Source organism: Leucopleurus acutus, assembly GCF_964270905.1.
Source record: "Leucopleurus acutus genome assembly, chromosome: 13".
NCBI lineage: Eukaryota > Metazoa > Chordata > Mammalia > Artiodactyla > Delphinidae > Leucopleurus > Leucopleurus acutus.
Genome location: NC_139155.1, coordinates 8172907 through 8199554, shown reverse-complemented (window position 1 = coordinate 8199554; position 26648 = coordinate 8172907). Strand labels below are relative to the sequence as shown.

The window sequence follows — 26648 nt, the reverse complement described above, 5'->3', positions numbered from 1 at the left end:
TTCCCTGGTGGCGCAGTGGTTGGGCATCCGCCTGCCAATGCGGGGGACGCGGGTTCGTGCCCCTGTCTGGGGGGATCCCGCGTGCCGTGGAGCGGCTGGGCCTGCGCGTCCGGAGCCTGTGCTCCGCGGCAGGGGAGGCCACAGTGGTGAGAGGCCCGCGTACCACAAAAAAAAAAAAAAAAAAAAAAAAAAAAAAAAAAAAGCCAAGAACATAAGGAAATAAAGCAGTAAGAGGAAGAATCAGCAGCAGGAAAACAGATATTAGAAATGAGCCTTTTGATATTAGAATGTCAGACATAGATTATAAAACAACGATGTGTACCTAGTCTGGGGAGAGGAGAGGGTGTGCACTGAAAAAAATAAATTAGGATAGAGAGACAATGAGAGCCAGGAGTGGCTGTGAACAAAGTCCCAACAAAGCAGGAAGGCAGGGGAAGCCGCGCTCCAGCAATTTCTGAGCCAAAGTGCTGGCAGCTGTACTGGTTTTTTATATAAGTTCTGAATCTGTGCGGGGGGAAGAAATCAAAATAATGAAAAGTACACTAGAAAGAGACTCTATCTTGAATATACCCCCTCTCTACTTTATCCCCACTGTGCTGCCTCAGTTTAATGCTTTTGCCTGTCTTGTCTGACCCACTACTATAGCCTTTGTATTGCTTTGCTAGGGCTGGCATAGCAAAGTACCATAGACTGGGTGGCTGAAACAACAGAAATTTATTTTCTCACAATTCTGGAGGCAGAAAGTCAGGGTGCCAGCAGGGTTGATTCCTTCTGAGGCTGCTCTCCTGGGCTTCTGGATGACCACCTCTTCCTTGTGTCTTCACATGGTCTTATCTTTGTATACGTCTGTGTCCTTATGTCCTCTTCTCATAAGGACACCACTCATATTGGATTAAGGTCCACTCTAATGACCTCATCTTAATTCAGTTATATTTTAAAGACTCTATTTCCAAATACAGTCACATTCTGAGGTACTGGGGTCTAGGACCTCAACATATGAATTTTGGGAGGACACAACTCAGCCCATAACAGCCTCTGGACTTCCCTCACTTGTCCCTCACCTCTAATCCCCTTGTAGAGTCTTGTCTGACTGCTCTTTCTAAATTGCAAACCATTCACCTAATCCAACTTCTTAATGGCTCCCCATTGCCTAAAATAAAGTAAAATCACCTCAGAATGGTGTACGGTTGTGACACAAAATGGAACTAGAGGGGACATTAGCTCCCACCCCACTGCAAAGAAAATGCAATCTAAGTCAGAATAAGGCCTTGCTACGCAAACACAATTCCAAGTCGAGTATTCCGAAAACTGACCCCACCCCTCCCCAGCAAAAATCTGGAGCCCCTGTAGAAAGCATAACGAAGTTCTTTTCTGCTCTCCACCCTCCAGATTCGCCACCTGGCACCATTAGCCACTTAAACTAATTTACATTCGGGCTTTACCCAGCAGGCTAGCTCCTAAGCACACCAGACTCACTTTGCTTCTGTAGCATTAGCATGAGTTCCCTCTAGCAGGCATGCCATCCCGCCAACAGCATGATCATCCTTCAACCCAGGAGGTTTGGCATCTCCCTCTATGAGTAAGCTCAAGCATCTTTTATTCTCTGAAGCTTCCATAATGACCTCCCCCCCGCTCCAAACAATCATTCTTCCAACACACATGTATAGGCGCGCACGCACACGCACTGCTGCCACCACCATCCTATCGCAACCAGCACCTGTCCCATGCATCAAATGGCATTATACATGAGTCCTCAGCTTGAGATCAGAGACTGGGACGTGTCTATGTACCCGCAACCTCACACAGCCCCCTGGCACACAGCCAGCATTCATTAACTGTTTATTGAATGAAAGCTAGGAGTGGATGGGAAGGAAGCCCTTGAGGAGGGGGAAGCTTCATTTGGCTGTGATTTAGCAAGATAAGCAGAGACTTTGTGAAGATTGCATTGGTGGGCCATGCACTGGAGGCAGTGCCCCGGCTGCATTTCAGGGCTGCAGGCTCCTTCTCCCTTGTTTCCTAGTCTCCCATCTTTCTTTTTCCCCACCTCTAAATCATCCCACACGCAGCTGCTAGAGTAATGGCTCCAAATAATGGCTGCAAACATGACCCATGTGACTTCCGCTGTTTGAAAACTTTACTAACCACCAAGGAAGTTCAAAACTAGACCTTCCACCACTGCCCTTCCTTTAAGCTTGTGACCAAATGTATTTTTCATTTGCCCCAAATGCAAAGAGCATTTCCCTTTCATGGGATTTTTTCCATGAAGCATTTTTTTTCTGGAATCATACCTAGATTTCCAGCCTGGTGCAGGCACCTTTCAACGTCCCCCAAACCGGAAGTAACCTCTGCCATTCTCAACTCCCCAGACATTGTTCTATGCTACTTATCAAGTTCCACTGTACATCATGGTTACTCAGTCCTCATGTTTACATAATGTATAGTATGTACCTCCCCTCTTAGATTCTAAACGTCTCAAAAACAGTGACCTTCTTACTCATTTCTTCTCATCATAGCAAACCGTAAATGTCTATTCAATGTATTTAGAAAGGGCTTACAATTCTTTAGATTACTGTTATCAACATTTATACAATAAAAGACTAGAACATCTCAAAGTGTCATTTGAACAATAAGGTATAATAATTTGCTCTTTGGTTCAGTTCTGCTATTTTCACTGAAAACACAATAGTCAGACCGTATTAAGAATAAAAGTTCAAACACTGTCAGCTCAAAGAAACACAATACCAGTAACTGGAAATGTTTCCATCTTATTAAATGTTCATTCTTTTAGGAACCATTTGTAGGATTTAAGAAAAATAAGAGGAAGAAGTAACAAGTCCTATGCTCAATAAATATTCTTTATTTATATTTACTGACTTATTTAAATGAGCAACTATGCTTTTTAAAAGATAACAGGGACACAATTTGAGAATTGTGGTGCCACAAGCTAATGGGACACAAAACGGTCTCATTTGGGGACATACACTAATGTTACTGAGCTCTGCCTCAGAGACAAGTATTGAATTCCCTGGCTGTTTCTCTAATGAAAAATGGTATACACACTTTCAATTGTAGCACCCAGTTTGTAAAGAGAAATAAATGTCCTCTCTCCATTAGTGGAATGAATTAGGTGGATGACCTAAAATTTTCTGAAGTTTTGGGTTCTTTATATGTCAAGAAGGAAATTATCCTAAACATATGCATACACCTTCAGTAAGCTGTTCTGGAAACGTCAGTGTTGGTAGCATATAGGATTTCATGTAGCCTGCCAAGAAATGGAACAAATATGTTCTTAAGGGGTAATTTGCTGAAATAAGAATATTAAGTTTCTTAAGTATTCTGCTAGTTAAATGCACATAAATGTGCATTAATAAATGCACATAAATGCTCACAGAATTCATGCCCAGACATCATCCTTATTGGCCCTACTAAACCCAGCAGGTATGACGTGTATAGCTATTTACAGTGCTATTAAATGTGAATATTGCATCTCACATCTCCATCCTTAGAAAGCTTTCTATATCAATCTTCTACAGAACATAGGTCTTTCTCTCTGGGCAGATTATGTGGAAGACTTTTTTTTTTTTTTAATGTAGGTTGGTTAAATAGCTTAAGTCAGGGAAAATTTTCTCACATTGAGATTTATTGGATTGTGAGTAATCTCTCAAGGGAAGTGCCAGAAGCCCCATCAGCTGAGTTATTTAATTAAAACTATTGTGGAGTAAGGAGAGATGGTGCGCAGGGGAATGATTTCTCATTGATCCCTGAAGGATGGGCTTGATAGTCTTAAAATTCTTAACGGTTTCAAAATCTTAAATGTCTTCAGAAATGTTCTCGAAGGAACAGAAAAGCTATCCTGTTTGCAACCTCTACTCCCTATAAAAACCAAACAAAAACAAAAACCAGCAACCAAGAGCAGAGCTTAGAGACAAGTCTTCTTTCTATAAACGCTAAACCAGCTGCCCCTGGACAGCATTGGCTCAAAGAGAAAGCGGGCTTCACAGCCCTAAGCTTCTGGTCCTGAGAGCTTGACCTTTTTCCTTCTTTCTTCAGTTATTTATTTTCCTTTCGCTTCTTCGTTTTTAAATTTCCCAAATCCAGCATTTTTAACTCACAAAATTTTTTATCATTTTACCCTCCATCAGGACTGTGATCTGTCAGGATGCACATCCCCGTAAGGTCTCTTTGAAGGTCCCTGACGCCTCCCCCTAATCCTACGAGAAGTTTCTGAGAGAAGATGTGGTGAACACAGCTCCATCGGGGCTGTTCTCAACCTTTGATGAGAGGAATTTTTTTTAAAAGAATCTAGAAGCCGAGACGGTCCAGGGGAGGGTCTCAGTGTGCGTGGGCCCAGCAGGTTCCGATTACCCGGAGGGGCTCTTACTCACAAAGCCACGATCCCCACCCTGCACTCACACCACAGGCCAGCAGCACCCACTCTGCAGAGGAAGCATGTTCCAGAGCCCGCGGTTGGCAGCCGCCCGAGTGCTGGGGAGAGGGGGGTTGTGGTCACCAGTGATAGAACACTTGTGGTCACAAGTGTTGTCTTGATTGCTGAGGGCTGGAGGAGGAAAACCCAAGAACTGTGTGTCTCCGCTGCACGTAGACCATCTCCGAGGGCCACAGGGGAGCCGGGGCTCCTGCTTCAGCTGTAGTTCATCCTCGAGCCAAAGCCACCCTTACGCTATGGTCATCTTGGAAATAACAATAGCTGCTCAAGGAAGGGTAGGGCTTGTGGAAGTAAACAAAACCACCACAGGCAAAGATCACAGCCAGGTGCCTCCCCTGCTCTGGACCGCCTGAGTGGATTTCCCAACAGGTCTAGGGAAAATGTCCTTTTCTGGATGTTGACCCGGCTGAGAAGTGGGAAAGCCTGGGCGGCCTCGCAGGGCATGGAGGTCGCACAGCGGACACAGGCCTGTGCCCTCAGGTGGACAAGCAGAAAAAACTATTCTCACCAAACCCAAATGGGTATTTGTTCCTGTACGTTAAACTTTACCTGCCATTCCACTGTTGAATCTAATTTTGTATATCAATCCAGTATTGCCTTGTTTCAGAGCTGTTTTTTATGTCTCCCTTTCTGATTTTTGATTACAGAGCTTTACTCCAAAGCCTGAGCACTGAATCTCGTGGTGATATGTGCTCTCATGCATCTCCTCCCTGGCTTAGCAAACGGAAAGCAAGTCAATAAAAACAACCTTGGCCCGGGTTCTGGTAACTAGTCCACTTTCAGATTCCCATAAATTTCACCCTTGAGAAGTGCAGTGACCATAACCTTGCTTTCCACGAGTCTTAAAATGCTCTTTATCATTTGCCTTCTCTATGTACTATTTTATTTAATTAAGGAGTGAGACTTCTCAGCCTTTAAAATGTTTTTGGGGCTTCCCTGGTGGCACAGTGGTTGAGAGTCTGCCTGCCGATGCAGGGGACACGGGTTCGTGCCCCGGTCCGGGAAGATCCCACATGCCGCAGAGTGGCTGGGCCCATGAGCCATGGCCGCTGAGCCTGCGCGTCCGGAGCCTGTGCTCCGCAACGGGAGAGGCCACAACAGTGAGAGGCCCGCGTACCGCAAAAAAAAAAAAAAAAAATTGTTTTTGTTTTCATCAGTTGGCTATTTCTTATTGATACTACTTAATATCTTTTCTCTTCCTTAAATGAAAAACTGCTGAAATGTAACATTTCACAGAACCCTTTTTTATTCTCATATATGTATGTGTATAACACAGTTATACAGATGGGGAAACTTTCATGACTTATTTCTAAGCTTGTAAGAATGGACCTTAAGAGAGTTTATTATTTATTAACATTACCTATTGTTATCTATTAATAATTATTTATTAATTCTTCAAACAGTAGATATGAAAGAATTTTTTTCTTATTCTTCTACCTCACTTAAAAACAAACAAACAGGGCTTCCCTGGTGGCGCAGTGGTTGAGAGTCCGCCTGCCGACGCAGGGGACACGGGTTCCTGCCCCGGTCCGGGAAGATCCCACATGCCGCAGAGCGGCTGGGCCCGTGAGCCATGGCCGCTGAGCCTGCGCGTCCGGAGCCTGTGCTCCACAACGGGAGAGGCCACAACAGTGAGAGGCCCACGTACCGCAAAAAAAAACCACAAAAAAACCAAAAAACAAACCCAACCTCAAAGCAAAAGAGAAGCATCTGACGGGCAAAGCTGAAAGAATCCAGCAGGGACGAAACATGCTGGTATGTATTGGTGACCCATGTAACAGGAGAGTAAGAAAGACTCTTTATCCACGGCCTCTTAGCCCTGATTGGAATTTCCACTGACAGGCAAAGAAGGCTTTTAGACAAAGGCTTCCCCTCCATCTTTTTCACCTTTCACTAATATATAAGGTAGTGCGGTTTTCTTCTTTCCTTCTGAATTTGGGATAGATAACACACAAGCTGAAATGAGAGTATGAAAATATTCTCAAGATACGTTGCAGAATATAATTGCATAACCCATCTGGATTCCTATGACTTTTGAAGCATTAAGTCAACATGTTGAAATAAACCAAGCCACGAATTTTAAACCCGAATAAACTGCATTCATTGCTGATCAATCCTATATGTTGGCTTGCACAGTACGTTAAAGCAGAGCCAAAGTTATCTATTTCTTAGATAATATTTAAAGCAAGTCTCCTGAATGCTACTCCGCCCAACTCCAGGTCCAAATGTTCTGACTTACCTCCTTCAAGGTAAACTTCAAATTCCCCCCTTTCAGGGAATCTATCCTGAGTTTCCCGGTTGAAAGTAAATTCTATCCTCTGAACTACAATAGCACTTACTCTTTGCTTTACATTATAATTTGTGATATACAACTTTTATCTCCCCTAAAGCTCTGCATTCTGTTTAGAGCTAAGATCGTGTCTTTCTAGCTTCCCCACCACAGACATTATCTTGAATATAGTAGGTTCTCAATAAGACTGGATGAGTGAATTAATGGATAAGTGAATTCGGTCCCACACCCATTTCTACAGCCAGATCTGGGCCACTCCCCCATTTCCAGATTTAAATAAAATTTAAATCCTGAGATCACCCCAACATTAGAAGAAAAAAAAAAGTAACTGGCAAGAGAAAAGCAAATACTGACGTTGACAGGAATAGAGATAAGACCCATCTAAGACCAAGCATGGATGACACACAGGGAGCCCCATCCCATCCAGGAAAGAATGAAACCTTAAAAAGGAGACAGTGAGGAACACCCCGTGTCAAAGTTGAGATGAGGGGGTTGGAGTGTGGAAGATCACAGAGTGAGAAATCTATGTGATACAGCAACACAGCGCACCAGAATGTGTGGAGTGGACCATCTAACCCTCTCCTGGACACATGAGCTAGGAGGAAACCCATCTGGCTCCTACACCAGTTACGCATCCGTCCTGCATCTCGAGTCTCCCCTGCTTCTTCCCTCCCTCCCCTCGCTATGCCCTCTCCAGTCTTTAACACAAATGCTCCCCCCACTTCGATGTGACCATCCTTCAATGCCACGGCCTCAGCTTCTGTCCCATGTACAAGTACTTTCTTAGTTAACCATCTTCTTCACGTGTGCTGGGTGATCATCATTGGTATTTTCAGTCCTGAACTTCACTATCGTTTGTCATTCCATAATTTCAGCCGTGAGCTGGTCAAAGGCTACCTTACAACTCAATGCATCTGAAACTGAACTTATTTACTCTCTTCCAAGCCAAACCGGTCTCTTAATTTCCCATCTTTTTAAGTGAAACCATCATTTTTCAGTCCCTGAATCATAAAAATTTGGAATCCTTGTTTTTCCCTCCTCCAGACCTCCAAGCCAAATCAGAATGAAGATCTTACCCTTAACTTAGATAATTACCTGTGAACTGCTCAAAATTGCAACTGTATCCTTCTTCACTGTTTTTATTAGAAATTTAACAGATTTGAGAGAAGTTTCATAAAACATTTTTAAGACAGGTGGGAAATAAAACACCTGTATAAGAAAAAGACCTGATTGTGAACTTGGAAGACCCTTGTATTCCTTCCTGGTTCTATCTCCTTCCTGCCTGTGCTTCGGAGATCTGCTTTCCTTAGTTTTACCACACGTTTGTATCTATAAATAGCATATTGTTTAGTTACATGTCTCTAAACTTTAAAGGAAAGGAATCGTCCCCTATGTGTTGTTTTGAAACTTGCTTTTTTCTTTCACACAATGTTCCCCAAATTCATCCCTGTTGATGAGCCTCACGATCAGTCATTCATTTGTTGGCTGTCACAGCGATCTGCTGCCTTAAACATTCTCAGGCATTTCTCCTACATGTGGGCAATCCCCAGAATATACAATAGAGAGAATGATTAGGTCTTAGGGATGGGGTTCTTTAGCTAGCTAATGCAGTATCATTTTCCAAAATAGATGTGATGGTTAATTTTAGGTATTAATTTGGAGGGTGGTTTGGGATAAGATTAACATTTAAAATGGTGCATTTTGAGTAAGCAGACTGGCCTACATAATGTGGGTGGGCCTCATCCAATCATCTGAAGGTCTGAATACAACAAAAAGACTGGCCTCTCCGGCCTCCTTTCCGCCTGCATCTACAGCATCACTGGTTTTCCTGGGTCTGCAGCCTGCTGGCCCACACTGCAGTCTCCATGATCACATAAGCCAATTCCTCATGACAGATGTCTTTCTATACACAGACACATCCTATTGGTTCTGTTTCTCTGGAGAACTCTGAATATTACCAATACCAATAATACAGTAGACCCACCAACGTACACTCTTACTAGCAGTGGATAAGTGTTCCAATCCATAAAATAATCGTTGTTCACCCTGCCCCTTAAACTCTTCCCCTTCTGTAAGGATGCAACTAGTTTAATCTTCTAGGTGGTGAAAAAAAGTGGTCATTATGTGTCTCCATCTGAAAACATTCAGAGACTTCCCACAGTCTACACTGCAGGGTCAAGTTCCAACCCCATTGGGCTCAGCAACATTGGGCCGTCCCATCTTTCCAAGTTCTTCTCCGACATTCTCTTGCCCCATGGGCTTCGGCTTCTTTTTTAAACATAGGATCTACTGTATAAAACCTTACTTGGGGCCCCAGAGCACCTCTGCTATAAGAGCGGAGAGAGGGTCCCACTGTCACAGTTTCTTCCTCACCCTCAAGGCTGCCTCTCAGGCGGTAAGGGGCCCAGGAGCCCAGGTGAGACCTACCCCTCCTGGAGCTCCGTGCTCCAGGCACACCATCCAGTCTCTGTCCCCTGCGTGAACCAACTTCCTCATGCCTTCTCCACACCACCAGTACCCCTGGAGATGCCCTTTTCTCTTCTTCCCTCACACCCGTCTCTCGATGCTAAAAAATTCCTGGTACAAACTATTATGTATTAAATAAGCTACAAGGATATATTGCACAACACGGGGAATATAGCCAATATTCAATAATGACCATAAATGGAGTATAAGCTTTAAAAATTGTGAATCGCCACATTGTACACCCGTAACTTATATAATACTGCACAGCAACTCTACTTCATTTTTTTTTTTTTAATTGTTCACGTTCACCCTGCTGGTGTCAAGCTCCCCTCCCTCTCATTTCTGGCTCTTTGGAAACACCAGCTGGTGTCATCCTGGTGCCGTGGCTCAGCAGCTCAGCAACCTTCAGTTGATTAATGACCCTGAACTTCAGTTTCCTCAGCTATATAATGTGAGCACGCTCATCTCCCACCTGGTGTTTCACAAGCATTAAACGAGAGGACAGGCATTTACTTCACACACAGTAGGCACCTAATCAGAGTTAGCTAGCAGAGTCTTGGGGGTGCATCATACATTTGGGGGGACATTTCCATAAATATAACTACATTTGCCATAAGTGACTAGTAAAGCCAGAGACACATGGGTTACGGTAATTTTCTCCACAACCCCACTTCCACCGCAAACTCTGCCATGAAAGGACTGCCTTTGAAATGTCACCTCTCGAGTCGCCTCAGCTATTTTTCCATGAGGCAGTGAAATAAATGCAGCCATTCCTGCCATTAAATGCTCTAAATCAGTTACTGATTAAGAAATGCCTGTTCTGAAGGTAACTCATGTTTTAACATAATTTTGCATTAACAATATCATTTATCCAGAATAAGACATCCAATTTGCTCTTCAACTCTGGGCTGAAAGCTCAAGGGGGAGGGAGGCCAAAAGTACAAGCAATGATGGATGTCTCCTCATTCAAGGCCCCCGCCGGCTCCTATGCCCCCCAAGCTGGCACTTTCCATCCTAATTGCAGCTCTATCCAGTGGACACAAACGAAGTCTGAGAACTTGAGCAGATTACTGGACCTTACTTCCCTTCAGTGTTCTCACTCGAAAATCAAGGTTACGTCCACAGTCAAGTGTGCAGGGGGTGTTAAACGAGAAGACCTGGGTAAGGTACTGATCAAGTTCCTCACACATCATCAGCTTTCAGTGAACAGGAGAAATCAGTATATTTAGAGAGCATGTGGCTCAATTCCTTCACCTTTTTGAAGATCTTAACGATCTATTATACAGATTAAGATTTCCAGATTCCAAGTCCAATCTTTCACTGTTAGATAGATCATCAACTCCCCCTTTATGTTATACAAGCATGTGATATTTGTAGATCCTAATACGTTGTTAATAAAGCACACATGGAAGAATTTAAGTATATTTAAGGTTAATTTAGTATATTTAAGGTTAAGTATATTTAATGTAAATACAGCTACTATATTTTATAAATTCACTATCATTCTTAGTTTTAAAAAAATATGAAGCTCTCCAAATCTCAAAAGTGAATGAAATACTCTCACTGGCTGGTTAATGCAATCTATTCTTTAAAAATATAAATGATCAAAAACAACAGCAAAATATGTTGAATACCATCAGATTCTAATCTGAACTAGATGGAGGGTTGGCCGCCCCTTTCTTGGTGACTGACTGAAAATCTCACCACTGTTTTTGAAAAAGCCCCATGAGGCAGAGCTCTCCCTTTTCCTGTCCTCAAAATAATAACAGGAGAAATAAATCTGGATGATAAAATTAAGAAAATATTGCCAAAATCATTCATACATGATGCTAAAAATCCTACTTTGGTGTGGCAACCATAATTTAGTTCTCAATAATTTAGTGCTACCCTCTATCCTAAACCTTCACAAGAGGTCAAGCTACCTGTTTTTGTTTTGTTTTGCTTTTAATAAAAATTGCATATGTTTAGGGCATATACAACAAAATGATATGTGGAATGATTACTATAGTCAAGCTAATTTACACATCTTCTCCCCATATAGTTACCATTTTTTGGTGATAAGAGCACCTGAAATCTACTCTCTTAGCAAATTTCCAGTGTTCAAGACAATGATATTAACTATCATTAATGTCTTCATGCTGTACGTTGGGTCTCTAGACTTGTTCATCCCGCATAACTTCAACTGTGTACTCTGACCAACATCTATCTCCCCCGTTCCCCACCTCCCCACCCTGGTAACCACCATTCTACCTGTTTTCTTTTTTTCCTTCTTTTTTGTTTAATTGGGGTATAGTTGTTTTACAATGTTTTGTTAGTTTCTACTGTACAGTGCAGTTCCTTGTGCTATACAGCAGGTTCTTATTAGTTATCTATCTTATACATATTAGTGTATATATGTATATATGTACAATATCTTCTTTAGCCATTCCTCTGTTGATGGACATTTTTGTTTTTTTAATATTTTAATTTTATTGGAGTATAGTTGATTTACAATGTTGTGTTAGTTTCAGGTGTACCTGTTTTCAGTTGGTTGTTCTTTACGGAAATCGGAATAACCTGATTTGGGACCCAAACTACAAAAGCTCACCACACGAGGCAGGGTGGGGAAGGGCATGTATTTCTGGCCATGGTGGCTCAGGCCATGTGTCAAACAGCTCACCCCTAAGACCCTTCCTATCCTCTCCGTCACTTGCATGGCTAATCAGAGTGGACTATACACTGAAGACTTGCAAACAGCATTTAACACGTGGCTGCACACAACAGCAAATGAGATCTTGCGTGGCAAAATGGAGTCTGTAATAAGTAAGTATTTAACTAAAGAGATTTTGCTAATTGACACTCTGTAAGCCTCACCCATATACACAGAATTATTATTGAGCTTAGCTACACCTAAACAGAAAGGGAAAACCAACACATGGGAATTTTTCTTACTTCCTGAACATTGGATATTCCTTATATAGTACTTTAAATTGTTCTTTTATAATACGGATTTCTTAAAAAGAAAGCACTATATCAGGTGGTATATGATGTGCTCTGCTGGATGTCTATTTGGGATATAATTTGAGGGACATCAGACAAGAAACACACAGTCCCAAATTATTTCCTTCCCTAGATTATCTCTGACAACTAAAAATTTCATCACTAGTCATTTCGTATCAAAAGCCTAGGAAATAATAACAGTGACAGTAATAATAATACCTACCATTCCCCGACTACCATGGGCCAAGTTCCTCACATATATGATCCCTAAACCATTCAACAAAGAGAATGGTATTATTAACTCAATTTACTATTCAGGAAGCTGAGATTAAGAGAGACTGAGCAGCTAATATAAGGTTATAAAGGAAGTAAAGGCTATAAAACCCAAGTTTTTCCAACATACAACACCCAATCCATGTGGCTATTACTTGTAGGACTAACTAAGCTTCAAACTACAATCACTGGTAGACACAGCAGGAAATACTTCAAGAGATCATTTGATTCTTTCTGAGATGACAGCTTGCAATTTCTGAAGCATCTTCTCTAGTGAAACTTGGATGAAGCTAAAAACAGAGTCAGTGCTTGAACTCTGCCTAGGATTCACTAATAAGCCCAGATTTGGTGTTACAGAAAGGACTCTGAACAAGCAGGGTTGGAAGCAAAAGGAAATGGGACTACGTCACAGGAGGTGTCTGACCTCTGAACCCAAACATTGCCAACATCAGCTTAATCTAGGTTCAAGTTCTCATTAAGACAAGATAAAACCTGTGCTTTCTCCCATGACATTCGAATCCATGAGATGCTTCTTCTACTCAGAAATGATAGCACATTAAGAAAAATGGAACTGATTCACAGTATTATTTCTTTGAAACAATAATATAGGATCTAGAAATGGAATTGGAAAATGGCACAAAAATATGATAAAGCATTTCACAGTTTCTACTTGGTCTTTACAGAAACAAATATTGTAGATGGGTAAAAAGGTAAATAAAAATTTCACTTACCTGATGGAACCACCTGTATCACCTTTTCCCAGGTTCCATGTGGGAAAGTATGAAGAAAGCAGGAATAGAAGCCAACGTCCACCTCAGAGGCATTATGGAAGGACAAGGTCATATCGTTAGAGGCCGTGGTTGAATTTGAAAAGTAAACCCTATCAACGTACGGCTCTCGTATGATCACACGGTAAGTAGGGTTGAAAATGGCTATGGACTCTCTCTCCAGTGTCTTGATCTTGAACCACTCCATCTGGGTTAAAGTGTCCTTTGATGGATACACACATTCTAGGGCCATATTCTTAGCAAGTTTAACAGTTGTGTCCCAAAATATCTGTTCACATCCAGCTGAAAGACACACCATCATGTGATCATGTGAATTCAATTAGACCTGATGATTGAAACACCAGACAGACATCTGAAGCTTACTCTAGACCTAGCAAGATAGTAAAATTGAGGCTAACAGTTTCTACCTTAGTCTAAAAAGGTTTCCACTGCTGATAATTGGTATTTACAACTTGTAGCTTTTCTGAACAAGTGAGAAATCATCTAAGCCAACTAAGGGCATTCTGAATTCTGAACATGTCACACTATAAGACTAAAAAAGGAGTAAATTCTTTAAATGAAGACATTATCTTTACCTTTGCATACATAAAGAATAGCCAAGAAGAAGGTAAGGTAATCCATCTCTGGAACCTGTTTGGGAGGCCAGTCTACAGAAAGACAGTTTATAATGTCACATTGAGAGCCCCAGCTCGATGCACTGTTTCCTTCCTCTCAGATCCTATCAGCAGTGTCTTCTTTATCTGAAGTATGAACACAGGAAAAAGGTCTTAGCTTCAAAGTCAGGTTTGCTCTCGTACAAAGATGGGCAGATTTGAGTTACTTCTCTCTCGGGGAAATAGCTTATTTTCAAGCTTTCATTTTCTACAAAGATTCATTCATTCGAACAAACATTCTCTGAGTGCCTGCTCTGGGCTCAACTCTGCTCTAGGTGATGAGGATACAGCAATTAATTAAAAAAAATATATCCTTGCCATAATGGAACTTACATTCTAGTGGGAGGAGGCAGAAAATAAAATAGAGAAGGACAAAATAGAGTTAGGTGGTAAGTGCATGAAGAAAAACAAAGCAGGACCGGGATGGCGTGGTAGTGTTCCCCCATGGATAGGAGGGCTGGGAAGTCTGCACTGAGAATGTGAGATTGGGGCAGAGTCTACAGGGCACAGGAAGGGGCCTGCAGCTCCACCAGCATGGACGGCCCATGGGGCATGGCCTTCCTGTCCCCTCTGCCTCTTCGCTGACCTCAGGCATTTGCTTAGGGGGTGATGAAGGGACCGCTGAAGGCCCTCCAGATTCCAAAGTATCGTGGCTCAGGGAATATACAAATCCACCATTATTGTTGATTTTTTTAAACTTTTTATTTTGAAATAATTGTACAGTCACAGGAATTTGCAGAAGTAGTGCAGAGAGGATCTGTGTACCCTTCACCTAATTTCCCCCATGGTTCTGTCTTATATAATCTTAGTAGGTATGTCATTGCTCCCTTCCCTCTCTTATAAAATAACAGTTCAGTTTCCTAAGAACTTGCTGGGAACGTATAACCACGTCAGCATAAAAATATATTATTGCCTCTGTAACAAGAGGCAACAATGTAAGAATGCGTCTGACCCCTGATGAGAGGTTCAAAATAAAAGGGGGTAAAAGTTGAGAAAAGGGGGGGCAGGCACCACTAAAGACAACTTTGCCTAATGCTGACTCTGAGCCTATGTGATTCCATCCCAAAGTTCACCAGCAGGTGTCTTCTCCTTAACATCAGTATCTAATGTGGGAACTTTCTCAGGAAACATGAAATCAAATATGAAATAAAAAATGTAATGATAATCAGAACAAAATTATAATGTGTCCATATAATAACATATAGTGCTGCCTTATGGTTACAGAACATTCTATTTTCCAAAACCTTTCACATCTATATTATCTGTGCCTATAACAACTCTGTGATATAGTCAGATGAAGTAACTCTCATCTCTGTCTTGTAAGTAATTTAATGAAGCAATTTGATGAAAATTTTGCTGAGCTCTACCAGGTACCCTGTTCAGGTCCTGGAGACACAAGCATGAGAAAGACACAGTCTCTGCCCTCTAGTCATGCATAACGTATTGGGTCACATAGATTAAAGGAGCAATTCATTATAATAAAACTAGATCATTTCTTTGATCAAGTTTTACAACATCCCAGAGAGGAACAATTCATTCTAACAGATTTGGGGAAGATTTTGTAAAAAAAAAAAAAAAAAAAAAAGGCAAGTGTACCACATCCTGGGCCTTCCAACCTGAATGAGACATTCCAAGTAGACAAATAAGAAGAGGAGATAAAGGTGCAAAACACGGGGCATTTTCAGGAAATGATGTGATTACCATCTAGTGGGTGGGAGGGGACAAAAATGAAATTGGGTCTTGTTTGAAATTGTCTTGAATGACATCCATAAGGGAGTTCAAACTTGACATCTTTTTTTTTTTTTTTTTTTTTGTGGTACGCGGGCCTCTCACTGCTGTGGCCTCTCCCATTGTGGAGCACAGGCTCCAGACGCGCAGGCTCAGCGGCCATGGCTCACGGGCCCAGCTGCTCCGCGGCATGTGGGATCTTCCCGGACCGGGGCATGAACCCGTGTCCCCTGCATCGGCAGGCGGACTCCCAACCACTGCACCACCAGGGAAGCCCTGAAACTTGACATCTTGCTTACATCTGTCACTCCAGCACCAAGCACGATTCCTGGGACATGTGTCTATGGCATAAACAATAACAGCTCTAGGAGGAACTTGTATTTAAAAATCACTGTAGCTGGAGCCATTGAGAGGAGATGGGGACACACAATGACAAGAGATTAGACTGTGTAGATAGATAGGATGAAGATTTTCTGATACAATTCTAAGAGCAAGTGGAAGCTGTTGGAGGCTTTTAGGCACCAGAATTACATGACCTGATTTAAATTCTTAGAAAGAGAGCTGAGCATCACCCATTTCCCTCTCCTCACTCCTAACAAAAACCTGTTTTGGTTCGGGCATCCATTTCTCCCACACCACCGGGATATTATGACAAATCTGACCTATTCCGCTGACAACTATGACTAATTCGGGGGCTGGAGGTGGAGAAGCCAAGCGTGGACTGAGTAGATCCAATCAGAGTCAAGGAAATTATATTTCACGTCAGAAAGACAGAAAGACCCTCAGTGAATGCCTGCCCCCCCGCACTGGGAGTAAGGACTCAGGAATGTGGGAGGATTACTGGAAAACAGGTGCTCATTGATAATAACTAGTAGTAACCCCTTCATTCGCAAGGCACCGAAGTCAGCGTAGCTAAAGGATGAAGAAAGCAGAAGGGCACTTGCATCCTGATACGTCTAAACTCAAAGGACCTAGAGGTCTCGGATGTGAACGAAAGGTGCAGAAAGACACTGGACTGAAGATAAAGTTCAGCTGTTACAACTTTGCTAAGGACGAGCCCTATGTATCAACGTCTAACCAAAGGCGAACAGAGACTGGCCCGGAGCTATTTTTGTTGGGTAGGCAGACATTTTTTGCATGATTTATGAAGGGATTTTGGCTCAAGGGTTTTTTTTCTATTAGAGCTGTCTGTATAAAAGAGCTTCATCCTCAAGGATGACATTAATCAAGATATTCCTGGATTTCTCTACTGTTAATACGTCTCAGCAAACCTCAGAAGTGACTTTGCTCACACGTTCATCTGGGCTGGGTGCCCCTCTTCAGACCTGTTGCTTCCTCTGCTGGCTGTCCTTGCAGAACTTCCCCACCTCCTCAGACGCACTGCTCTGCCCTCTGTGAGATGTTCTGCTTTCCCAGATGCCGGGGCCCTTTCTGAAACTCGGAGGATCCTAGTCTCCACTCGGTTCCCCAAGCCAGCATTCCCCAGCCCGCGCTGAGACTCCTGCTGTTTCTGGGAGCCCGTTCCTGCTCCCACATCTTTCCTCCCCAGCTTGGACAACTGTCCACATGCTGGGGAGCCGAGGCCTGTGAAAGAGAAAACCTGGGCTAAGCCCTGAGAACAAGCCGCTGGGCTGGCAGGGTCACAGCTGTGTGGTCCTTAGTCCCCTCCCTTGTTTTTAGAGGCAGACCTGATGGTGCCCGTGGCTGGGAGGTCTGGGCTGCTCAGAGGCTCCTGCTTCCAGGGGGTGCAGGTGGTCCAGGTTTCCACTCCCTGCCTCACAGCATCTTCTTAAGAGAATCTTTCCAACCAGGGCCTGTGGCGAGTCACAGACCTGCCCCCAGGACAGGTTCCACTGCCGCTGAGGGGCCATAAAAACTTACTTCCATTCAAAGCAGAGATTTTAGTTCAGCCTCAGGGGGATCCTCCAGAAGAAGCCAGCCCACTGTCCCATTGCTGGAAATAGTTTGGCTGGAACTCAGACATGCCCGTCTGTCTACATGTCTACGGCTGTTTCCGTGCCACTATGAGTAGCTGCAGCAGGGACCGCGTGGCCTGCAGAGCCACAAGTATTAACTTTCTGGCCCTTTGCAGAAAAGTTCACCAGCCCTTGCTTAGGGTTATTTATACCTGGAGAGCGAACCTTTATTATTGAAGTTCATCCCTGCTCAGGCTTACTTGAAGGAAGGTAGTTTAAGCCTGATAGCCCGACACTGGTAAAAGAGCTAAATTTTCTTATTCTCAAGACCCAAACTACCAGATTTTCCCAGGAACAGACTGAGAAAAAGGACTTTATGCAACACCCTTTTACTACACTATGCCCATCAGTAAACGTACAGGTTCACAGAGATCAACCATTCTGCGAATTAATTAAAGCTTTTCCCCGCAGCTCTCCTCCTGCTTTCCCTACTGGTCATCCTCCTGTATCCACAGCCCGACTCCCTGCCCACTAATAATTTTAAAAGTGTGAACGTGGTCACACCCAGTCTTTTTTCTAGAAGGTTACTGACCTTGAGATGTGAGCGCCCTGCTCGCTCTGACTCTTCTTTCCCGGTATGTGTCTTGGTTAAGGGCTTCCTGTTTACCATGGCCTCTTGGCCTCACCCCCTTTTGGTCAAGGCCATCTCCCCGGCTGTGCTCATCCCCTAGTTTGCATCTTGGGAGCAGCTGGGGGCGTTCGTCCTATGCCCTCTCCACCAGAGCTCCCTCAGGTTGGAGCTGAAGTAAATCACTAATATTTCACTAAGGAGGATTAAAACCAGTCAAGAAGTGTCCCTGCTTCTGGAAGCATCTTTACCGTTTTAGCTTCTCAGACTCATTCCCAAGTCAGATATACTTCTGTCCTTCTCTTTGCCCCACCTAAGCTTCTACAGTCTGAAAGGATATACTTTCACTGTGAATATTCTAACTCTGAACTGAAACTACACACAAAAAACTTGAAATTGGTTACTTTGCCTTTTCTTCCCCATCTGCTTTCCTGCCAATCAAAGCACTTCAGAGTCAGAAGTCTCTGAAGTGCAGGAAGCTTATCTCTGCACATATCTCAGGGCATTTGAATCCTACCTCCTAGATACTCTTTTCGGTGTTGTTTTCTGACTCTCTGATTCTCTGACACAAAAAGCACACAAAGTTGGTGGTTTCGTAAGAACTGTCCCCGCAAGTCTATCAGCTTCTTTGTCCCAGACATGAAATAGTTTCTAGGTTGTTCCAGAGGACAGCAGAGTTAGTTTTACTCATCCTTTTGATGTACTAGGGAATGGAGGTTAAACCACCATGAAGGGCTGTGGCTGAAGTTGAGTTCATGCAATTCGTGGAAATACTGGGGAGAAAAGATGGCATCTGACAGAAGAGAAGCCACTTGCTGGGGGCTAACCTGCCCCAAACACTGAACGACAGGTCACACACTCAGGCTGGCCTCTTCTGCACACTGTGTATGCCTGAAAGCATCAAAAGACCTTGAAGTGCTGCCTTGCACCACACAAATATCTTCTGAGCACTTAATTGTGGGACAGAGGAAGCTTCCTAAAACACCTGCTTGACTTGTGTCACTCTCTTCAAGGCCTCACCATCCTCAAAAGAATATCCAACTTCTTACCGACTTACGAGGCCAGATACACTTGAACTCTGCTGTTTTTTCCTGTCTTACATCTTACATCTTTGCTCACTCCCTTCCTTCACTTCAGACCCACCTAATAGTTTGGGCTTAAAGGTGCTGCTTACCTAAAAATTGAAGGTGGTTTACTGATCTCATGCAGCCCAGAGAGCAGCTCTGAATGGAAACCAGGATCCCTTCAAAGATTTCAAAACAAATGCACCTCTGCTGGGACCAGAGGGGGATCTGCTCCGTTCCTTCGTAACAGCAAGAATATCTGCACAGGCATTGCCATTCTGATACAATCAGGCTTGAAATAATAATAAGCAACAAACCATGCAGGAAACCAATACAGAACTTTTTCATCAGAGTTCCCTCTGGCTAAAGAGCGAGTTAGTGAAAGAAGTAACCAGATCTGTGGCGGAAGCTCGGCTCATGCAAGAAGTCAGTCAACCTCACTGAGGAATAATATCAAGAATATGGCTGAGCAAAGGGAAGAGGCCTCCTGGAGGAGAAGAAGATGCTCTGAGCAACTGTGAGACATGAAATACTCTCTTACTTCACTAAAAGGGCTTTCTTTGTCTTATGGGAATGGTTTACCATCTTTTCAACACTAACATCTAAGCTCCTGTGTCACCCAATGCTCCAGTCGGTCAGGATTGGGTAGATGTTTCACATACGTGTAAAATGTTTTCCCGTAATTAAGTTGCATCAAATAAAGTGTAATTAGGTCTCATGGAAAACGGTTTTTCAGAAATGAGTAAACAGTGAATGGTGGCTCTGCAAGTCAGGTTGTCAGCCTCTTTTTAATAAACCCAGAATTAATTTGGGTTTAAAAAACAGAATTACTGATGTTCAGCATATGACAACAGTGACACTTCAACACAGCAGGGAAAGAACTCGTTGTCTACTGTAGGGTGTTAGTGCAAGTGACTGCCTATTGGGAAAAGCTGCAGTCGGCATCCACCCCCGGGGCAGCAGGACCTCCCCACGCCCACCAGAGGGCCCGCACAGCTAGTGCCTGGGTGGGGGACCTAGACTCTTGCCAACACATTTATTCCATCGGAATCCAAATCCAAAGCTTGAGGATTCAAAGCAGGGGATCAGCAGGGCCCCAGGGCCCATTCTGGCCAGACGGCAGCAGGGCTGCGGCCCTACCAATGCCCAAGACAGCAGCACACAGGCTCTGCCAGCAGCAGGGGAGCTGGGTGTCCCCGTGGAGTGGCGGCAGGGCCTGTGCCGGCTGCAGGGGTGTCTTCGCAGGCCTGCGGGGGTGGCCCTGGGGGAACTGTGGCCGGCCTAGTGGCACGGAGCCGGTGCCCCCCAACTCACACCCATTCGTTCTGTGACCTGCTCCGCGTCCCCTGTCCCTTCAAGTTGCTTCCTTCTCACCTTAGACAGAAGTACTTTGGAAAGGTACAACTAAGGACCCTGATCACTACACTCAACTGTCACAGCAGCACACATTTCAAAGGTATTAATAATTTGAAAAAGAAAAATATTCTAAACAAGGGGAGAATATATTTTATAAGCTTGAGGGTAGAGATGGATTTTTGGTTTTGAGATTAAATACATACAGAATATGTATATATATAAATATATTAAGGTACACATTTTAAGATGTGCATCTATATATGTGTGTGTGTGTGTGTATATATATATATATATATATACATATAAAATGCCAAAGCCAGGGAAAATGTGACAGCTTTTCCTACATAAAAACTTAAAACTCTGGCGTGACAAATATCACACACTAACAAAGCAAAAGGCAGGACAGTCGGGAGAGGGATGACATAGAAGTACAGTATTTTCTAAGTGCAAAGTACTTAAATATCAATGACAGAAAGAAATCCCACAAACGTCCCAATAGAAAACAGGCAATGGATGCTAAACATCAATTCACATAAGAAGCACTAGAGATAGAAAAATGTAAAAAGCTATTTGATCTCACCAGTTGTAATACATGAAATGAATGAATAAATAAAAATGAAAACAATGACAAATTAATTTTTGCATGTCAAATATGTAAATATACAAATGAAAAGAATGATAGTGACCACTGTTAACAAGAGCAGATGGAAACACAAATGCCATATGCTGTGAGTGCAAATGCACACAGGTACACATTTTCTACGCAGAAGAGTTGAGATATGACTTATTGTATCCTCTGACCCAGCAAGGTCACCACAAGATAGTTATCTTAAAGAATAATAAATTTAGCAAAGATCTGTGTTTAAAAATGGAAATGTTTATTACAGCATTATTTCTATTAATGAAAACAGGAAACAATCTGCATGCCTTTCTCTAGTGGACTGGCTCAATTAATTGTGCTAAGTCCATAGGCTGGGATGCTCTGCGGCTCTTTAATGGTTATGCAGATCTATATTTAGACGTGCAAAATGTCTGTAATATACCAAGTGAAGAACTTTTTTCAACACACATCCACTCATAAGACAGCAAATGAGCCATTCTGAAAAGTTCTACCCAGACTGGGAGCCCTCACCCTCTTCTCACCTGGTGTGGCATTGCTGGGCCCAGCAGGCAGCACCCAGGACTCCACTGGCCACTGTCTTCTTCTTCCTCCTCTGTTTATCAACCTTCCCTCTCCTGATGGTCTCAAGGTTTCAAGGAAATAAATACTTGCACACACATTTTCAGGACTCCTGACCTGAGTATCAGGCCCGGGTAAGTACTAAGTTCTTCTTTGGGAATTGGTTCTAAAGACCCCAGGAAGCAGCAGACAGCCACTGTCCATGGACGGATGAGGACTTGCAGATATTCACTATCTCTTCTCTGCAGCCATCCCCTGACAGAGCTCATTCCTTTCTCCTCTGCATCCCACATTACTCTGTGCTGCTGCTATGTGATAACACTCCCCCTGCATTATGGTTAGTCAGTGAGAGAGAGTGAGAGTTACTCCCCTATAAACAAGAGTATGGGCTTTGCAAAGAGACTTATGTTCAAATCCTGATCCATCTTGGACTAGCCATGGGGCCTCCAGCTCCCAGGACTTTGATGACAGCAAAGACTCTGCCAGCCCCAGTGGAGCACCCAGGCTGGCAAACCCCACCCTCATGTTATCCCAGCCAAGTGCCCTCCACCCAGATGGGGAATTTCAGACAAAGCTCTGAATATTTTATTCGGCCTCTTATACTCTCAATACTGCTGCATCCCAGGTACTTTAAAGAAATTTTTTACTTTCCAAAACAGCACAAAACATACATGTGCTAGGATACAAAATTAATATACAGAAATATGTTGCATTTCTATACACTAATAATGAACTATCAGAAAGAGAAATTAAGAAAACAAACCCATTTACAATCACATAGAAAACAATAAAGTACCTAGGAATAAACCTACCTAAGGAGGTAAAATATCTGTACTCAGAAAATGATAAGACCCTGATGAAAGAAATTGAAGATGTCACAAACAGATAGAAAGATATACTGTGTTTGTGGATTGGAATAATAGTATTGTTAAAATGACCATACTATTCAAGGAAATCTACAGATTCAATCTAATCCATATCAAAATACCAAGCATAGGGCTTCCCTGGTGGCACAGCGGTTGAGAGTCCGCCTGCCGATGCAGGGGACATGGGTTCGTGTCCTGGTCCAGGAAGATCCCACATGCCGCGGAGCAGCTGGGCCCGTGAGCCATGGCCGCTGAGCCTGCGCGTCCGGAGCCTGTGCTCCGCAACGGGAGAGGCCACAACAGTGAGAGGCGCATGTACCGCCAAAAAACATAAATTAAAAAAAATACCAAGCGTATTTTTCTCAGAACAAGAAGAAATAATCCTACAATTTGTATAGAAACACAAAAGACCCCAAATAGCCAAAACAATCTTGAGAAAGAAGAATAGAGCTGGAGGTATTACACTCCCTGACTTCAGACTATACTACAGTATACTACTAAAGCTACAGTAATCAAAACAGTATGATACTGGCACAGAAACAGACACATAGCTCAATGGAACAGAATAGAGAGCCCAGAAATAAACCCATGCACTTATGGTCATTTAATCTACGACAAGGAGACAAGAATATTCAATGGAGAAGAGACAGTCTCTTCAATAAGTGGTGCTGGGAAATCTGGATAGCTACATGTAAAAGAATGAAATTAGAACACCGTACACAAAAATAAACTAAAAATGGATTAAAGACCTAAATATATGAGGAAAACATATGCAGAACACTCTTTGATATAAATTGTAGCAATATTTTTGGGGATCTGTCTCCTAAAGCAAAGGAAATAAAAGCAAAAATAAACAAATGGGACCTAATTAGAGTTAAAAGCTTTTGTACAGCAAAGGAAACCATCCACAAGAAGAAAAGACAATCTACAGACTAGGAGAAAATATTTGTTAATGATATGACCAATAAGGGATTAATATCCAGCATATATAAACAGTTTATATAACTCAAGAAAACAAACAACCTGAATTTTAAAAAATGGGCAGAAGACTTGAATAGATGGTTCTCCAAAGAATACAATGCTCAACATTGCTAATCATCAGGGAAATGCAAATCAAAACCACAATGAGATGTTACCTCACACCTGTCAGAATGGCCATCATCAAAAGAACATAAATAACAAAGGTTGGCAAGGATGTGGAAAAAAGGGAACCCTTGCACACTGTTGGTGGGAATGTAGATTGGTGCAGCCACTGTGGAAAACAGTATGGAGGTTTCTCAAAAAACTAAAAATAGAATTGCTATATGACCCAGCAATTCCACTCCTTGGTATTCAAAAACAAACCCCCAAAACCTTCATTCAAAAAGATACATGCACCCCAGTGTTCGTGGCAGCATTATTTACAATTGCCAACATATGGAAGCAACCTAAGTGTCCATCAAAAGATGAATGGATAAAGAAGATGTAGTATAAATAAATACACTATAATACTACTCAGCCATAAAAAGGAATGAAATATTTCCATTTGCAACAACATGGATGGACTTGGAGGATATTACGTTAAGTGAAATAAGTCAGAGAAAGACAAATACTGTATGATTATCACTTATATGTGGAATGTAAAAAATAAAACAAACTAGTGAATGTAACAAAAAAGAAACAGAAAACAAACTAATGACTACCAGTGGGGAGAGGAAAGGAGGAAGGGGCAAGATAGGGGTAGGGGATTAAGAGTTACAAACTAGTATGTATAAAATAAATAAGCTACAACGATATATTGTACAACATGGGTAATACAGCCAATATTTTATAATAACTGTAAATGGAATATAGTCTTTAAAAATTGTGGATTACTACCTTGTACACCTGAAACTCATGTAATATTGTACATCACCTACACCTTAATTTAAAAAAACCATATACATACTTAAATTAGGTCCTTGATAGATATTGTTATCGCAAATTTCTGAACTTTTATTTTTGTTGTCATAGTTGTTCCTCTGCTTTGCTGGTGCCCTGAGGACAGTTTTGTCTGCAGTCGAGTAATGGAGCTTATATTTGAGCTGTTTGGTTAACAATTACACCAAGGTCATTGTCCCCATAGCCTGTCACCATGGCAGGTTAACTAGATAAGGGAAGGTTTGCTGCCTCAGCTACACAAGGCCCCACATCTTCCTGTAATTTGAATCCAGAATAAATGTAGTCTAATGTAGATAGGGTCCCATCTCTCTCTGGAGCTCCCCAGAATGGCTCCAACATACACCTGGTTGAACTGGTGTGTTTATTAACAGCCTCCCATTTCATTCTCAAAAGTGTCTTGGTTTGGATAATAGGTCATCTTAAAAGCCACCTCAGTTAGCTGTGGGTTTGAAGTCCCATGAGCAAGGAAACCCTTCAGTCCTGGACAAATCAGGATAGTTGGTCTCCACTTATACAGCAGTAACAAAGACCACCTGGGTCCTGGTGCTGGGTCCAGCCCATCTTCATTCCTGGTCAGCTCCTGGTCACCTTGGGAGGCTATGGTGTCTTTTCTACCCAGCCCTCAATCAGGATTACCCTTATCCATCATAAAGCTTCTAACACTGCTGGCTCTCAAGGAGGCAGGGCCAGAGTCTCCATCCTCCTCTCCTCGGTGCATGTGGCCTCTTTGAAAAGTTTCCACCAGGTCCTGTGAAGGGCAAGACAGAAAAACAGTCCTTCTATTCCCTTCCCTCAGGGCAATGGGAGCCTACCCACTTCATGTGTATCCACTCTGAGGGGGTAAGCAGTAATCCTTCTGAAAGTCAAATTATGACCTGCGGTGACCCTCTCTTTCCCACACTAGATATAGAAGGAGCCAGCTCCTTTTTCAAAATGAATAGATGAACCAATATATAAATAGTTTACATTCCTTCTAACCTGATGCTGCACTATATATAAAACTGTGCCTTTTGTCTTATTTTTATCTGCTTTGCGTCTGTCTCTGGATCCCCCAACTTGAATATGAGTTCCTTGAGTGCAAAGACTGCCTTGCTCACTGCTGTGCTGAGTGTGACCCACTGTCCTGGTTTGCCTGAGGCCAAGCAGTTTCCCAGGACATGGGATTTCAGTGCTAAAACCAGGACAGTTCCAGGTAGACCTCGGCAGTTGTAACTAACTGTATCCCCAATCCAAAAGCGATGGCCAGTATGTAGCAGGTGTTCAATAAACAATAACTATGATCTAACTTTATCTTATATATTTGGCTTATTTTCAGTCATTTTACCATGTTTCCCATTTATTTCAATCTTCTCTGCTATTCTGAGCACCAGCATGCCTTTCTCTCTCTTAATTTCCTCTGAGGAACCATTCTGCCACTTCAGTGCTCTAAATAAAAAGCCGAGATGTCCTCAAAGTTCAAAGTTGCATCACGGGCATAATTTTCCTTGTAGTATAGCTATGTAATCAAATTGTTCCTTTACCAACATGGATCAGATTTCATAGTTTAGCATAAACAGGCTGAAACTCTTTAGTTTCCTGCATTTATTAAAACCAGAAATTAAAATATCTATTATTTTTTAATGAGAATGCTAAAATTATCTGGCTGACATGTTAATACCCGGGACACGCTTCATTCATGGGGGGTACAATATCCATTTCCCTAATGCCGAGGCTGAAAACTGGTGTCACCTTTGGGTCATCTTTTTCAACCCCTCATATTCAATCACCAAATGCTACAGAGTTAAAGAAAGTATTTAAAAAAGCAACCTCTACATCTGTGCTCTCACCGGCCTAGTCCTCAAAGCATCCAACATGGGAGCATAGATTCACTTGCTTCTAACTCATCCTACAACTGCCCTTGGATCTACTTTCCTAATAACTATTTTCTGAGTAATAAAATTGATAGGTATTTTTCTGATCATCTCACTTAATCCTTCAACTATAAACAGCACAGGTAATGACTATTAAATGGTTACCAGTTGCCTGACACTTCTCTAAGGCTTTACAAGTTTTATTCATTAAACCTTTTAAAAATCTTAGAAAGTAGGAATTGTT

General features: G+C 42.5%; 1 protein-coding gene across 1 annotated transcript in view; it reads right to left on the bottom strand.

Annotated features, from left to right (window-relative positions):
* Positions 1-13879, bottom strand: part of CD226 (CD226 molecule) — a gene marked incomplete at its 3' end in the record, with an annotated part of 84570 nt that extends 70691 nt beyond the window's left edge. The window contains exons 1-2 of the mRNA XM_082852682.1: positions 13819-13879; positions 13187-13525 (exon numbers count right to left, since the gene is read on the bottom strand). Coding sequence (XP_082708808.1) covers positions 13187-13525; positions 13819-13864 — 385 coding nt within the window. The 5' untranslated portion in view covers positions 13865-13879. The remainder of the gene's footprint in view (positions 1-13186; positions 13526-13818) is intronic.
* Positions 13880-26648: the final 12769 nt, after the last annotated feature.